At 42.2% G+C, this 14134-nt stretch overlaps 1 protein-coding gene across 5 annotated transcripts in view; it reads left to right on the top strand.

Annotated features, from left to right (window-relative positions):
- Window positions 1-14134, top strand: part of palld (palladin, cytoskeletal associated protein) — a 126198-nt gene that overhangs the window by 45571 nt on the left and 66493 nt on the right. For all 5 annotated transcript variants that reach the window (XR_014601460.1, XM_084066832.1, XM_084066831.1 and 2 more), the window contains 7 exons: window positions 1151-1326; window positions 2626-2692; window positions 4188-4281; window positions 6013-6081; window positions 9370-9511; window positions 10007-10030; window positions 13583-13702. Coding sequence is in view for 4 of the 5 variants with exons in the window: in XM_084066832.1 (XP_083922958.1) it covers window positions 1151-1326; window positions 2626-2692; window positions 4188-4281; window positions 6013-6081; window positions 9370-9511; window positions 10007-10030; window positions 13583-13702 (692 nt within the window). In the remaining variant the exon portion in view is untranslated. The remainder of the gene's footprint in view (window positions 1-1150; window positions 1327-2625; window positions 2693-4187; window positions 4282-6012; window positions 6082-9369; window positions 9512-10006; window positions 10031-13582; window positions 13703-14134) is intronic.

The raw sequence follows: 14134 nt of genomic DNA, 5'->3' as shown, positions 1-14134 counted from the left end.
GTTTCAATTTGTTCTGCTCATTTTAGTGTTTCATCGATTCTGATTTCACATGTTTATCCTGTGTCCTGTATGAGTTCTCTCTCCTGATAGGATAAAATTATGTATTTTCTGTCTAGTGTTTACTAAAGACCTGGAGAGACAGGGAGACACTCTATGGCAATGCTTACTATAAGTGTAAGAGTGAAATTGTAATTTGCAGAGATATGAACCAGTATGTTTTATTCTTACCAATATTCACCATCTGTTTCTTCACTTCAAGACAAAACGATTGAATGATGACTTTACCCCCTGCAGCTTGGTAGTATTCAAGTAGCTCATTGAAGTACAGTGTGAAACTATGGTCTGTATGTCATTTATGTGGTGTATAGCGACACGTTGTGAGCTTGTAGATTGGTTATTTTCACCCAACACTGTTGTATGATGAAGTGTAAAATAGTGCTTAAATGGGCATGAAACCCTAGCTAGACCATGGCAGGCTAGTATGCAACACACCTGCAGCTAATCACATTAATAATGGGTGTGTTAGATGCAGGTGTGTCCAGAGCTACTGTACAGGAGTCAACAGGTGTGTCAATGCACTTAATTCTAAGCCCTTATTTATTGGATTAGCTGCAGCTGTGTTGCTTTCATGATGGTGCACTATAAGGTCAATCTCATGTTTTTACCCTGTGGCAGTTTTCAACCAGAATCAGAATTTCAGAAAACAAACTAAAAAAATCAGACGAGGGTTTCATGCCCCTTTCAGTGGTTAATGCAGTGGTTCTCAACCTGGGGTCCGGGGACCCCCAGGGGTCCTTGAGGTGGTTCCAGGGGTCGACTAGTGTTGGGAAGATTTTTTTTTTGTTCTATTAGTCACCCCATGACTGGATATTTTTTTGTTTTTGTCGCATTCCTAAGCCAATAATTGGATGACCAGCGGACCGGTAGGCAGCGGTTCCGGTAGCGGTCATCAAATGGAAAAAGTGTGTACAAATGGAACCAAACGGGTCCATTTGGTTCCATTTGTACACACTTTTACAGTGTAGATTGGGGTCAAAGAAATAGAATTCCTATCAACTGGGGGTCTGTGGCCTGATGCATATCAAACTGAGGATCCTTGATAAGGTCGAGATTGAGTCCTATGTGTCCATGTGTCACCCCTAATGTGCAGGTGGTTCTGCGAGGGCCGTGAGCTGCACAACTCCCCGGACATCCAGATCTGCAGGGATGGTGACCTGCACACGCTGGTGATCACCGAGGCCTTTGAGGACGACACGGGGCGCTACACCTGCGTGGCGTCCAACAGCCTGGGAGCCGACAACACTTCAGCAGAGGTCTACATCGAAGGTCAGAGCCAGCGGCACACACACAGAGACAGAGACACAGCTGAACACCCTAGAAACAGAGACAGAGACACAGCTGAACGCCCTGTTAGTGACATTGTTCCTTATCTTCGTTCAGGGTGTTGTGTTTCCAGGGTCCTATACGAAAACCTTAGTTCATATTATAGGTTTTAATGTTGCCCCACTTAATTGGCAGCCAGTCTGTTTACATTATCTAGGTACTGTAGCTAGCTAGCTCACTAATGTTAGCTAGCCCAGTGGTTCTCAACTTGTGGGGCAAATTGCTGGCAATTTAATATGTAAAAAAAAGTATCTAGAAAGAGAACGTGACGTCGTCACCCCATTGAAAGTAAAACCTCTCAAGATGGCGCCACCTGTCTATTGAACTCTTTTGAATGTCTCTTTCAAGTGGCCCTTGATCCAAAAAGGTTGAGAACCACTGAGCTAGCATAACACAGATGTCATGTTCAAGTACGTATTCCATTCACCCTCGCTGTTGGCATGCTTGCCTTGTTGTCAAGTGATGTAAAACATCACAGTGATGTCAAACTGGGGAAGATAGGACCCTGGGATCATGGGACCCTTTGTCAGAAGTCAGGTCAAGTCAAACTTATTTATAGAGCACATTTCATATGACAGGCATCAAAATAAAAAACAGAATATGCTAAGACTAACCATGACAAAACATATCAAATAAATGTTATGTTATTGCATGATAAGATAAGTTCAAACATAAGACTGAACTACAGTAAAGCAAAATAAAAAGGAACAATAGAACTGGGGATATTGAACCCAATACCATGTTCCCACATACTGTAGGACCCTCGAAACATTCTGTACAGTATAGGGAGGGATGAACCCAGTCCCAGTGTAACCATTTTCATTATGAATACCAGCCAGTCCTTCTGCAATTATCAGAAAGCTTTATCACACATCAACGTATAAAGGAAAACAGGTTTATGCAAACTTAAAGCAGAAGTTGCACAATACTTAAAAATCTAGAATTAAAAAGTAGAATTGCTGATTTTTGAGTGTAAAAAAAAAGAAGACAGTACAAGTACTGTACATGAAAAAGCTACTCAATTACTAGTACTTGTATTAGTTACTTCCACACGGTGGTCATATATGCCATAGCTTTGAATAGATGATTATCCGGCATAGAATTAAGTTTTCTTTATTGCATTAAACGTAATGACCACATTACTTCCACATAGCGTCATCAGTATTAGCACAGCGGTGTACTGTATGTGTCATGCACTGTGGTGAGGGGTTTTGGTGAATGGCTGCCTCTGTTTCTTTGCAGGAGCCTCATCGTCAGACTCAGAAGGGGACAGTTCCACGTCCAAGTCCAGATCAGGAGCCATGCCTCAGTACGTGTGTGTGTCTGTGTGTTTGTGTGTGTGCGTCCGTGCGTCCGCGGCGCGGACTCCGCGCATGCGTCCGTCACCGTCATATATGCATGCGTGCGTACGTGCGTGCGCCTCAACTATAGAGCCTAACCGATACGGTTTTGCCCATAATATGGGCAAAACCAAATAATTGGCCATTATTTGAACTTTTTTAACCACATTGGTATCTGCAATTATGCAGCTGATGTGTCCCATTTTTTTTACCTTTAAAAAAGCAGATGTACAAGCTCACAATTTGTCACAACACAATGCTTGCTAATGCTTTGTGAGCTTGCATATCAGCAATATTTGACCATTTCTGAATAGTGCTTTCTTTAGTGGTTAAATAAAATAAAGTTCAGTGTATATTACTTGTTTGCTTGGTCAGAGTATGATTAAAGTGAAATGTTATTTTCATATAGTGAAGTTTAATAGTACATTGAAAACATTAAAACACATTTTAAAAGTACAAATATCTATTTACAAAGTTTTTCTTTTTCAAATTGATTTAACATTTTTATTTTATTTTTTAACTAAAGTTTTGTCAAAAACTCTTTCTTCGGGTACTCTCTTCGGTCGTACCCATGACCCTATGAACTCTGACCCCCTCACAGAGCAGCTTAATTGGACCCCGCAGCAGCTAATCAGCCCCGCTGCATGCTTCCATTTAACTACACCCTTAAACAGCTATTACCCCGGCCCCTGCAAACTGCCTACAATAATCCATTACCCCCCTGCAAACAGGCTACAATCTGTTACCCCGACCCCTGCACACTGGCTACCATCTAGCTAATGAGCGGCCAACAGGGTTAATATGCTACAAAAAATAAATGAATGTCCCCCCTACACCCACCTGCATACATTAAACTTTGTACCTTCTACAAAAAATGTTACTCTCCTTTAGGCTTTTAATTTCTTCCCCCCTTTTCTGCCTCTTTCTCTGCCTAACGTCCTCTCTCTCTCTCTCTCTCTCTCTCTCTCTCTCTCTCTCTCTCTCTCTCTCTCTCTCTCTCTCTCTCTCTCTCTCTCTCTCTCTCTCTCTCTCTCTCTCTCTCTCTCGGCCATGCATAAAGCACACTGTGTTGTCTTCACTGGTGGCTTTTGCCAGACGCATTTTTATTGGGACATTTTTATTGGTGTTGTATTGTTATATAACGTCTGTCTCTATCTCTCTCTCTGCTGTATTAAGGTCAGTCATTATCTGTCGTATAACATCCCTATCTCCCTCCTTCTCCTCCTCCTATGTTTACACTATGAAAGTATCAGCCCTCACGATCCAACGTGATGTCATCTTAATCGCAGCTGAGGCTGTTTCCGTTGTCTCCCCGAGTAATTAATATCCTCTTGGCCTCCGAGGAAGTTCCTATCTCCACTTTCTTCTGGGAAACGTCCTTTGTTTTGGGTTGTGATTTAAATGCGGGACGCTATACAAGAACACACGCGTGATTTATTCTTCCTTTTTCTGTGTTTATGGTAGAGTTCAGAAGAAGACCACCTCCATGTCCTTCACCATCCGCTCGTCTTCACCCAGGACGACTCTGGTGCAGGCCATGTCCCAGCCCCCACAGCGGGTAAGAACACACTGTTTAGTTGTTCTCAACCTTTCCAGGTTGAGACCCCCCCCAAGATAATCCACCCTGACAAGCACCCGGAATTGTAGGAGTTGAGCTATTACATTTAGTTTGACTCGGTTCCACAGCACGATGCGTTGTGAGCTGTAGATCAGCTATTTTAAACAATAATTACAATTGGGGCAATGTTTGAACAGTTTTTATAGTATAGCTTATTGATTACTTTTGATGCGGTAATGCTATTTTTATTTATTTTTTTCCCTTCTTTTTTTGGGGGTATTAAAACAGTCTTACGGTAACTCTTTAACTGCCGGAGTTAAAAAATCGTCTGTAGCTGCCCTCGCCAGCAATTTTGAACGTTTTTACTAACCTTTGAAAAATCATAAAAGACGTAGGGGGTCTCGGAGAATCGTGGGGAAAAAGCATGCCGTCGGGATAGTCCATTCCATAGTTATGGGCAGTTGTATGTGGCTTGTTTTCGCCAAAAACAACAGAAAGCAGAGAAAATGTTACTTTTGTGAATCCTATAACACTAAACGAAACCAGTTTTAATTTTGTTGTGATCACGTGATTTCTGGGTGTAGCCTTCATCATTATCATCATAATCATTCACAGGCTGTGGAAGAGCGCCCTCTATCGTAAAACCACTGCAAACACCACATGACGAGAATCTCATCATTGGCGGTCTGAGCCTTGGAGAAAAATTACGAGAAATCTCGCCATAGGCAGTCAATGAGTTAAAAGTCATTACAGTGTCACTTTACTGTCATCTGGGGACCCCCCAAAATCATGTGACCAAAGGTTGAGAACCACTGTGTTAGTAATCTGGTACAGGCCATGTCTCAGTCCTCACAGCGGGCAAGACACATTGTAGAACCACTGTTTCCCAAAGAGTGGATCAGGACCCATGTTTGGGTCGCCGACCAATTTTTATGGGTTGCAAGTTTTTCGGGGGGGATTTTTTCTTTTTTTTTTCAAAAGATTAAAAACACATTTTAAAAAGTATTTCATAAATACAAATTTAAAAATCCTTAAAATCGCAGTTTAATTGAATAATTAGAATAACGTTGTGTCAACAAGGACCTGTCCTTGTGAAATAAATGTTTCATTCTGTTGGGATTCCCCTGCACTGTGGTGAGGGAGTTGAAGTGCTTATTCTAAAATGATAATCCTGTTGGGATTCCCTTGCACCGTGTCTGCAGTGTGGTGGTGAGGGAGTTGACATGGTAATCCTGCTGGGATTCCCTTGTACTGTGTGGAGAGGGAGTTGAAACCATGTCTGAACTGTAGGGAGGGAGTTAAGATGGTACTCTTGGGGCCAGTGGTGGAAAAAGAAAATGTTTTACTTAAGTTAAAGTATCAATACTGCAATGTAGAAATACTGTTTCAAGTAAAAGTCTGGAATTCCAAATTTACTTGAGTAAAAGTACAAAGTATTGGTATCAAAATGTACTTAAACTAGATTAGTTATTAAGTAACTAGTATAAAAACATTCAATCCCGTGTAGGCCCAGGGTTTGACCAATCAGAGCATGTTTATGTTCCTCTCAGTCCTTTTATCAACCAGGGCAAATAAAGGCCAGGTGCATGTACTACAGTACATCATACATAATACTGTACATTATACAGTTGCATGTTTTCAAAAAGACTTTGAGAACCACAGGTAGAAACAGAAGGACAGACACTGATATTATCTTCCTGTCCTGAACATGACCTTGTCTTTGTCTCACAGATGCAGAGTCCAGTCTCCTCACTGTATGTTGGAGACACACCTCTATCAGCACCGCCTGTGTTCACTAAGGTAAGCCTACTCACACCACATCCATTTAACCACTTCAACCCCAGCATCCCTGTTCTGGGCAAGTAATAGGCGAACATTCAGCGAAAATAGCCAATCTGCAAGCTCATTGCAACGCTTGTAGATCGGCTATTTTCAAGAGATTTGGTGTAGAGGAGAAAACGGAGGGAGACAAGTACAGACCACTGTGGGACCACTGTGGGACCCTGGTCAATGATTGTGAAAGCTCTTCAATGGCTTTATTTGATTTCATTTCTCCACCATAAAAGATTACTGCCCATTCCCAACCTGCACGGTACAGGAGAACGTTTATTGAAGCAACGTTTGGGGTCAGCGACGACCTTACTCGGTACGTTTCAGTCATTAAAAATAAGATCTGGATTGCTGCTCCACCCCCTAAACATGAACTGCCCCCCCCCCCTACTGAAACCCCTGTGACAGCCCTGTGGAAAATGAGGTCCAGCTAAATGCAGCATTTTCCTTTTATTTGCTTTGGTCCTCACCAAAGCAGAGGAATGGAATTAGAACGCACGCACGCACGCACGCACGCACGCACGCACGCACGCACGCACGCACGCACACACACACACACACACACACACACACACACACACACACACACACACACACACACACACACTCCGTCTCCCTGTAATAACACTAGTAGTCGGTATTGTGGCTTTCACAGGCAGGGGTCAGATAAAACATAGGCTGTGTGGCGAGAGGAGCGATCCTCCTCCTCCTCCTCTCTGACGCTCCCTCCCTCCCTCCCTTACTCTTTCCCCTCCAATCTTTCTCTTGTGACGGGCCAAGGAGGCAGCGCTTCAAGTCAAGTCACTTTTATTTGCATAGCACATAAAAAAAGGAAAAACGAACTTGACCCAAAGTGCTGTCCAGTCAAGAAGAACAAACATCTAGAGTCCACAAAGGCCAAATATAAAATACATAAATAGCAATACAATTGTAAAAGATTAAATGAAAACACAGTATCAAAGCAAACAGCTAATTAAAACATTGTAAGGATGTATTAAAAGACAATCTAAAGTAAATTACAGTCAGTGGTTTTAGACGGGTCCGAACCTCATGAACCCTAGCGTCCCTATTCAGGCAGACTGTTGCCTCCCACAATTTTTAAATGTGTCCGGTCATACAGTCTAGGACTCGGAAGCTCTGAAGCTCTTCCATTTTGCCTTTACAGTCACGCAAATTTATCCTAATATGAATCAAAATCATCTAAGCATATCGTCACCTTCCTAAACTATTGGCATAAGTCATTTTTTGAGGAAAATTATATTTTGCCTAAGTCGGCTCCTCATGACAATAGCCACCTCTGGTAAAATCTCCTAATTGAAAAGGATCATGCTGTTCCCTCCCCTTTTATAATGGTCTATCTCCCTAATGTGACTTAGTCACATGGTTTTGAAAAACTTTAAAAGGCCATTAGTTTAGGAAGGTGACGATATATAGCTTGATGCTAAGCAGAAATGGAAATTCAAAAATAAAATGTAAAGATATTTTAAAATATATTTTTGTGAACGGAAGTGCCAGCTTCCTCTCTCGGATTTCAGGAGGTGTAGTTCCAGACTCTATATAGCATTTGGAGATTGTGGAATAGTTGTCTGGCTACGCGAGACTAGACTGGCCCTAAATCATTTTCCACCTCATTACAAAAAAACATCGTTTTTTCTTCACCCGAGAGCCCTAAAGGAACTTTAATCATCCTCATGAGAGAGGACGAGATGATCCTTCAGTGGAGTCAGCCCTGTGATGTCATCCACGAGTCACAACCCCCCCCACGCATACACACACACACACACACACACACACACACACACACACACACACACACACACACACACACACACACACACACACACACACACACACACACACACACACACACACACACACACACGCACACACACACAGACTGTCTGACAAATGAATGATGTACATACTGTACATACCCCCTGTGTTCCAAAAATATACCGAGAGAGAGAGAGAGAGAGAGAGAGAGAGAGAGAGAGAGAGAGAGAGAGAGAGAGAGAGAGAGAGAGAGAGAGAGAGAGAGAGAGAGAAGAGAGAGAGAGAGAGAGAGAGAGAGAGAGAGAGAGAGAGAGAGAGAGAGAGAGAGAGAGAGAGAGAGAGAGAGAGAGAGAGAGAGAGAGGACTCATAGAGCTGCTCATTCGCTTAAGAACCAAGTGAAACAGTGTCCCGTGCCGACAGACACATGTAGCATTCCCCATTCCACTGCGGTTCCGTGTTGAATGGCTGGAGAGGAGGAGGCCACACAATGTAGTTACGGTGCGCCCACGCCTTAACCCCCCCCCCCCCTTCACGGATGGCTTACCGCCGTTCTGCCAACACTAGAGGCGTGTCACACAGCTGGCCGGACAGCTGGCCTCGGTGTATAGTGACATATTAGTCGCCGTATAGATGAGGGTCAACCCCTACCTCGCCCTCTCGCTGTCACCATCCACTTATCTATTTCACGCTCGTTCTCAAAGTGGGGTCCGGGGACGCCCCGGGGGTCCTTGAGGGGGTTTCCAGGGGGTCCCCAAGCAAAAATGAGGAACTTTTTTTTCCCCCGGCTATTTTGAAAAAAGTTGACAAATCTTCTCTGATGTGGGTCACAAAGTCTTCCACGACGAATACACATCAATGTAGGGGTCCTTGACAATTACAATGTTTGAGAAACACTGTTCTACAGGAGGGATGAACCGATATATGGGCCACATATCGGTATCAGACGATATTTTCCGTTATCGGTCAATATCGGTATCGGTTTATATGTTTTGGATTCTTTCTTTTTTTTTGCTGGTTAAAGTTACAGGAGCTTTTACTCTATGGTGTTTGTGATATGAAATGTAAGCTTACCATAATCACAGTAAACATTATCATGTCATATTCAAGATCTTTTTAAACTAACTCCAGTCACTTTCAATTCAGCTGAGGTGTGTGTCACTGTCCAGCTGACGCTCGTTGACACTTGTTAATGTTGACTTATGAAACTGATCGGTATGATTGAGTATGTTAATACAATTATAACTAACACAACAGTGTTTGTTGGAGGAGGTCTCCTTCTCAAACTTTAGAATTTCAAGGACTCCAGTGGTCTTATTTCAGTTCAATTCAATAATAATCACACAGCCAAACAGGCTTTACGTCTTAGCCGCGTTTGAAATGAAAGTTATGAGTCACAGCTGTACAAATAACTTATACAATGGTAAATTAACAGTTTTTAATGTGTGTGTGTGTGTGTGTGTGTGTGTGTGTGTGTGTGTGTGTAGCTCTTACAGGACGCCCAAGCGTCCGAGGGCCAGGTGGTGGTCCTGGAGTGCAGGGTGCGGGGAAGCCCCCCACTGCAGGTCCGTTGGTCCCGGCAGGGAGAGGAGATCAAGGACTCGCCGGACTTCCGCGTCCTCCAGAAAAGTGAGCCTGTCTGTCTACCTGTCTGTCTGTCTGTCTGTCTCTCTCTCTCCCCCTCCCAATCAGTGTGCTCATCGTAGCGGAGAAGATTTTAAGTCGGAGATGTGTCATCACGTTGTAAGCTTATAGATCTGCTATTTATTTGATTATAAAAAAAAACATTGATACTTTTGTGAAATAATCGTTTCATAATCGTTGGGTTTGGACATGTCATTCTAGGAAAAAACTTCACAAAATATCAACAAAATAAATAGCGCAAGCTTTTACATGACACAGTTGTGCGACAAAGCATAATAATATCGCCTAAATAATAGATTATTTGATGTATTATGAAAAGAAACACTTCTGGATCAATCTATTGATGGAAAAAGTGATCAATAGAATAATGACTCATAATAATACATAATGGATAGTCGCAGCCCTTATCAGGATTATGGGAACAACAACCTGCTTATATGAACATAATGAACCAATGTTTCCTCTCTTTTCTTCCACCAGAGCCACGATCTGCTGCAGAATCAGGTATGCCTCCTGTTGCCATGTTTCTCATTTACAAGCTCATTTCTGTACGCGGTAAAATGTGGAGTGTTAATTGCTATAGAGTTTTTTTTGGTCAGAACTGAAAAACGGGAGGAATTGTTCCCAGACGTGACGTAGGGTGGGGAAACAAATCTGACGGACTGTTTTCAGACCAATTTACATAAAAAACACAGATAGCCTATGAAAGCCTGCATGCTCGAAGTCGGGTATTTGTTGGAACAGAAGAGAGGTGGGGGAGACCAAAAACACACAAAAATGAAGAAGAAAAAGTGTAGACCGTTTCAGTTCAGGATTCCAATTTGATCTAATCAGGAGAAAGAACCCCACAAAGATCATTTATCATCTTCAAAATGTATAGTTTTCCAATTCAAATATTGTTTGCCCTTTTTTGTTTTGTTTCATAACTTACAATTCCACGTGTTTATCCTGAATCCATGAGTTTTTTTCTCCTGATTGGATACACTTGGTATCTTTAACCTGGACTAAGTTGGAGTCAAGTGTATTCTTTATTATATAATTATAAGAATAATAGCTATTGGACCTGCAAGGTTCCATTTTTATAATGAACACTCCCACTTTGTTTTGTAAAGCTGTCAGTCTGATCGTAAGCGTCTAATCCGGTGTAGTCACAGGTGGCGTTTGTCGAACAACAACATGTCATCATTAAAAAACATGTCATCGTTTTAAACTACACCATGGTTTCCATGGCAGCGTTTCTGTTAGGAATGTCTGGGGACACTCACTCCTCTGTGCTGTCAATGACAGGCTGTCGTGAAAGTCTTGATCTTCGTCATCGCCGTCACTCTTTCGGCGCACAGAAGGGAGTCCCTGGGAAAGTTTGAAACAACCCCCCTCCCCCCACCCACCCAAACACGTAAACACACGCACAACAGCATCCCAGACAAACACTGACACATACACGACACTTAACGCACAACTCTTTCCCGGCCGTGTCGCTAAACAGGTATTGACACGCTCTGACAGAAACGCCGTGAGTCACAAACACTTCCCTGAACATCTGTCTCAAGTGTGTGTGTGCGTGCGTGCACGCGCAAGTGTTTTAACCACTTTAAACCCTATGCAATTCGTTGACCTGCGGGTGCCCCCAGGGGTCTGTACTTGGTCCCCCCTCCTTTTTTTTTTTACAGTGTCTGTTCTTTTCCCCCCTTTGTCAGTTTGTCTTTCTGTGTCCTTACTGGAATTGCCACATACATGCACAACTTTGTGTGTGTCTGTCTTCCGTTCCCAATCCTGTCTGTCTGACTGTCTGTCTGTCAGTGGTGGAAAAAGTACTTGCATTTTTTACTTAAGTAAAACTATCAATACTGCAATGTAGAAATACTAGTAGTAAAAGTAAAAGTCAAGAATTCTAAATTTACTTGAGTAAAAGTACAAAAGTAATGGTATAAAGAGGTGCTTAAAGTACCAATAGTAGAAAGTTCTCATTATGCAGAATGTCCCATTTCACAAGTTTTAAAATGTATAAAAATCTTGAGGGGCCTGCGCCCTGGAAAGCGTCGCGGTTCCGGCGACGTCCGGTGAGCTCTCGCCGGCCCTTGAAAATCCAGGCCCGAAGGTGTAAATCTCGCGCCACGGGATAGATCTACAAGCTCACAATGCGTCAAACGAGCTTGTAGATCGGCTATTTTCAAATGGCCGAAATGTAGGCTATATAGGGCTGAAGTGGTTAATATATGTTTTGTAATAATAAAATCTACAAAGTAACTAGTAAGCAGAGTTTTCATATAATTGTAGTTGAGTAAAAGTACAATATTTGCCTTTGAGATGTAGTGGAGTAGAAGTAAAAGTACTGCAAATTAGAAATACTCCAGTAAGGTAAAAAATACCTCAAAATTGTACTTAAGTACAGTACTTGAGTAAATGTACTTAGTTACTTTACACCACTGCTGTCTGTCTGGTCTATTGCTGTGCCTCTGGCCTGTGAGTCACCCGTCTGCCGTAGCCGTGTCAATCATCAGTCTAACCCTGAACAACATAACATTTGTCTACCTGTCCATCATTGGCCCTCTTTAGCCTCTTTAGCCTCTTTAGCCTCTTTAGCCTCTTTAGCCTCTTTAGCCTCTTTAGCCTCTCATTACAAACAAGCCAGAGAGTCAACATGTCACTCTCTTTCAGGCATCTTATCCACCTGTCTGTCAAGCATGAATCAGTGTCACTCCCATTTGCCCGCAGTGTCCAGCCATCACTGTCCTGTTCAACTAACCTCATGAGCCCTATAGTATCTCCATTTTGGGGGCAAACAGTCTGCAAAAAAAATTGCAGATCTACAAGCTTGTAGATCTGCTGTTTTGATTTGATTTCGAGGCGAAAAAAGTCGGGGACCGACTATAGACCCCTGTTGGAGGAAACCATGCAAGGAAACCAACCTGCTCATCGGAAGCAGTTAAAGAGATAGTTCACCCCCAAAATGACTTTTTTCTCAATCGATTAGTCACCCCATGGAGACTTGAATTCATGGCTATTTTTTGTCGCATTCCTAAGCCAATAATTTGATGACCAGCGGTTCCTGTAGGAGACACAAAGAGTCTCCTTTGTGTCATCTACGGAAACCGCTGCCTACCGGTCCACTGGTCATCAAAGTATTGGCTTAGGAATGCGACAAAAAATATCCATGAATTCAAGTCTCCATCGGGTGAAAAACGAACTATCCCTTTAAGTGTCTTGCTCAAGGACACTTTGACACGCAGCAAGGAGGAGCTGGGGTTCAAACCCGGGAACCTTCCGATTCCAAGAGGGTCGCTCTAAGTTTGCTTACGCCCCTTTTTACAACCCTTTATGAGCGTGTTTACACCCTGCTGCTGCATTCACACTGCAGCAGTGACAAAGCAATGGACGACAATAGACAGATCTGTAAACTAATGAGCTATTTGTGTTGTTTTCTCACAACACTGTCATACGACGGACGTATCAAAATAGGGATCAAGTGGTTAACACTACTACACTACACAGATTTTACTGTGTAGTAGTAACCCGCCTCGTATGCAATGTGTGAAACTATAAATGTAGTTCATTAGCAGTGTTGGGCCGTAACAAGTCACTTTTAATATATTACTGTAATATTATTATTTTACCCAGTAACGAGTAGTGTAAGGTATTACTCTGCCAAAGCAGTAATATTATACCATATTACTATGTAAAAAATATTACATATTACTCAGGTTTTGTTGGCTGCCTTTTGAAAACATTTCGTTTAAAAGGTCAAGAGAGATTGTTGCTTTATTTTATAGCCTTATTATTCCAAAAGATTTGATTCAGTTCTAAAGGAGCTGGCTAAACAGATTGTGGTCTTGTACATCTCTTTTTTTCTTATTTTTTGGCGGGTGGGGTGAATATAATATGTAATATAATATTACAAGTAATCCAAGTAATAAGTAATATAATATAATTATTTTTTAAGGAATAATATGTAATAAGTAACATATTACTCTTCTGAATAATATTGCCCATCACTGTTCATTAGTGACTGTAATGGTCATTGACGGTGTGTCGCCGATATGCTTGTTTGTTTCCTAGAGGAGATCTGTACCCTGGTGATCGCCGAGGCCTTCCCAGAGGACGGAGGGCAGTTCTGCTGCACCGCCTCCAACACGTACGGCTCTGTCAGCAGCACGGCACAACTCTCCGTCTCCCCAGGTACAGTATACGCAGTTTGAACCTTCATGCAATACCTCTTGTCAATCGGTAGTGATCCTATACCCGACCGCAGGATCTACATTTCTCAGTAGAAGAGCAGTAGTAAACCAATGACAACCACCACAGTTGTGTTAGTTACATTGTAATAAACACTGTTATCACAGTGTTTCACAAACGCTGGGTTGGGACCCAGTCTTGGGTCGCGGATCCATTTTGATGGGTTGTGAGTAAATATCCATTTATTTTATGTTTCCTACATTTGGTCTTAAATTATTATCATTATTTTGAAAGATTTTCTTTTTCAAAATAATTTAATAAAAAAAAAGAACCAAAGAAATTCCATAAATTAGAAAAAAAGAAAACTTGTAAGAAGTGTAGTGAAAAAAGCAGATCTACAAGCTCCCAACATGTGGCGATGTTGTGAGCTTGTAG

Source organism: Gymnoscopelus microlampas, assembly GCF_963454915.1.
Source record: "Gymnoscopelus microlampas genome assembly, chromosome: 9".
Classification (NCBI taxonomy): domain Eukaryota; kingdom Metazoa; phylum Chordata; class Actinopteri; order Myctophiformes; family Myctophidae; genus Gymnoscopelus; species Gymnoscopelus microlampas.
Note: the sequence above shows the minus strand (reverse complement) of the source record. Positions and strands in the feature narration are given on the sequence as shown.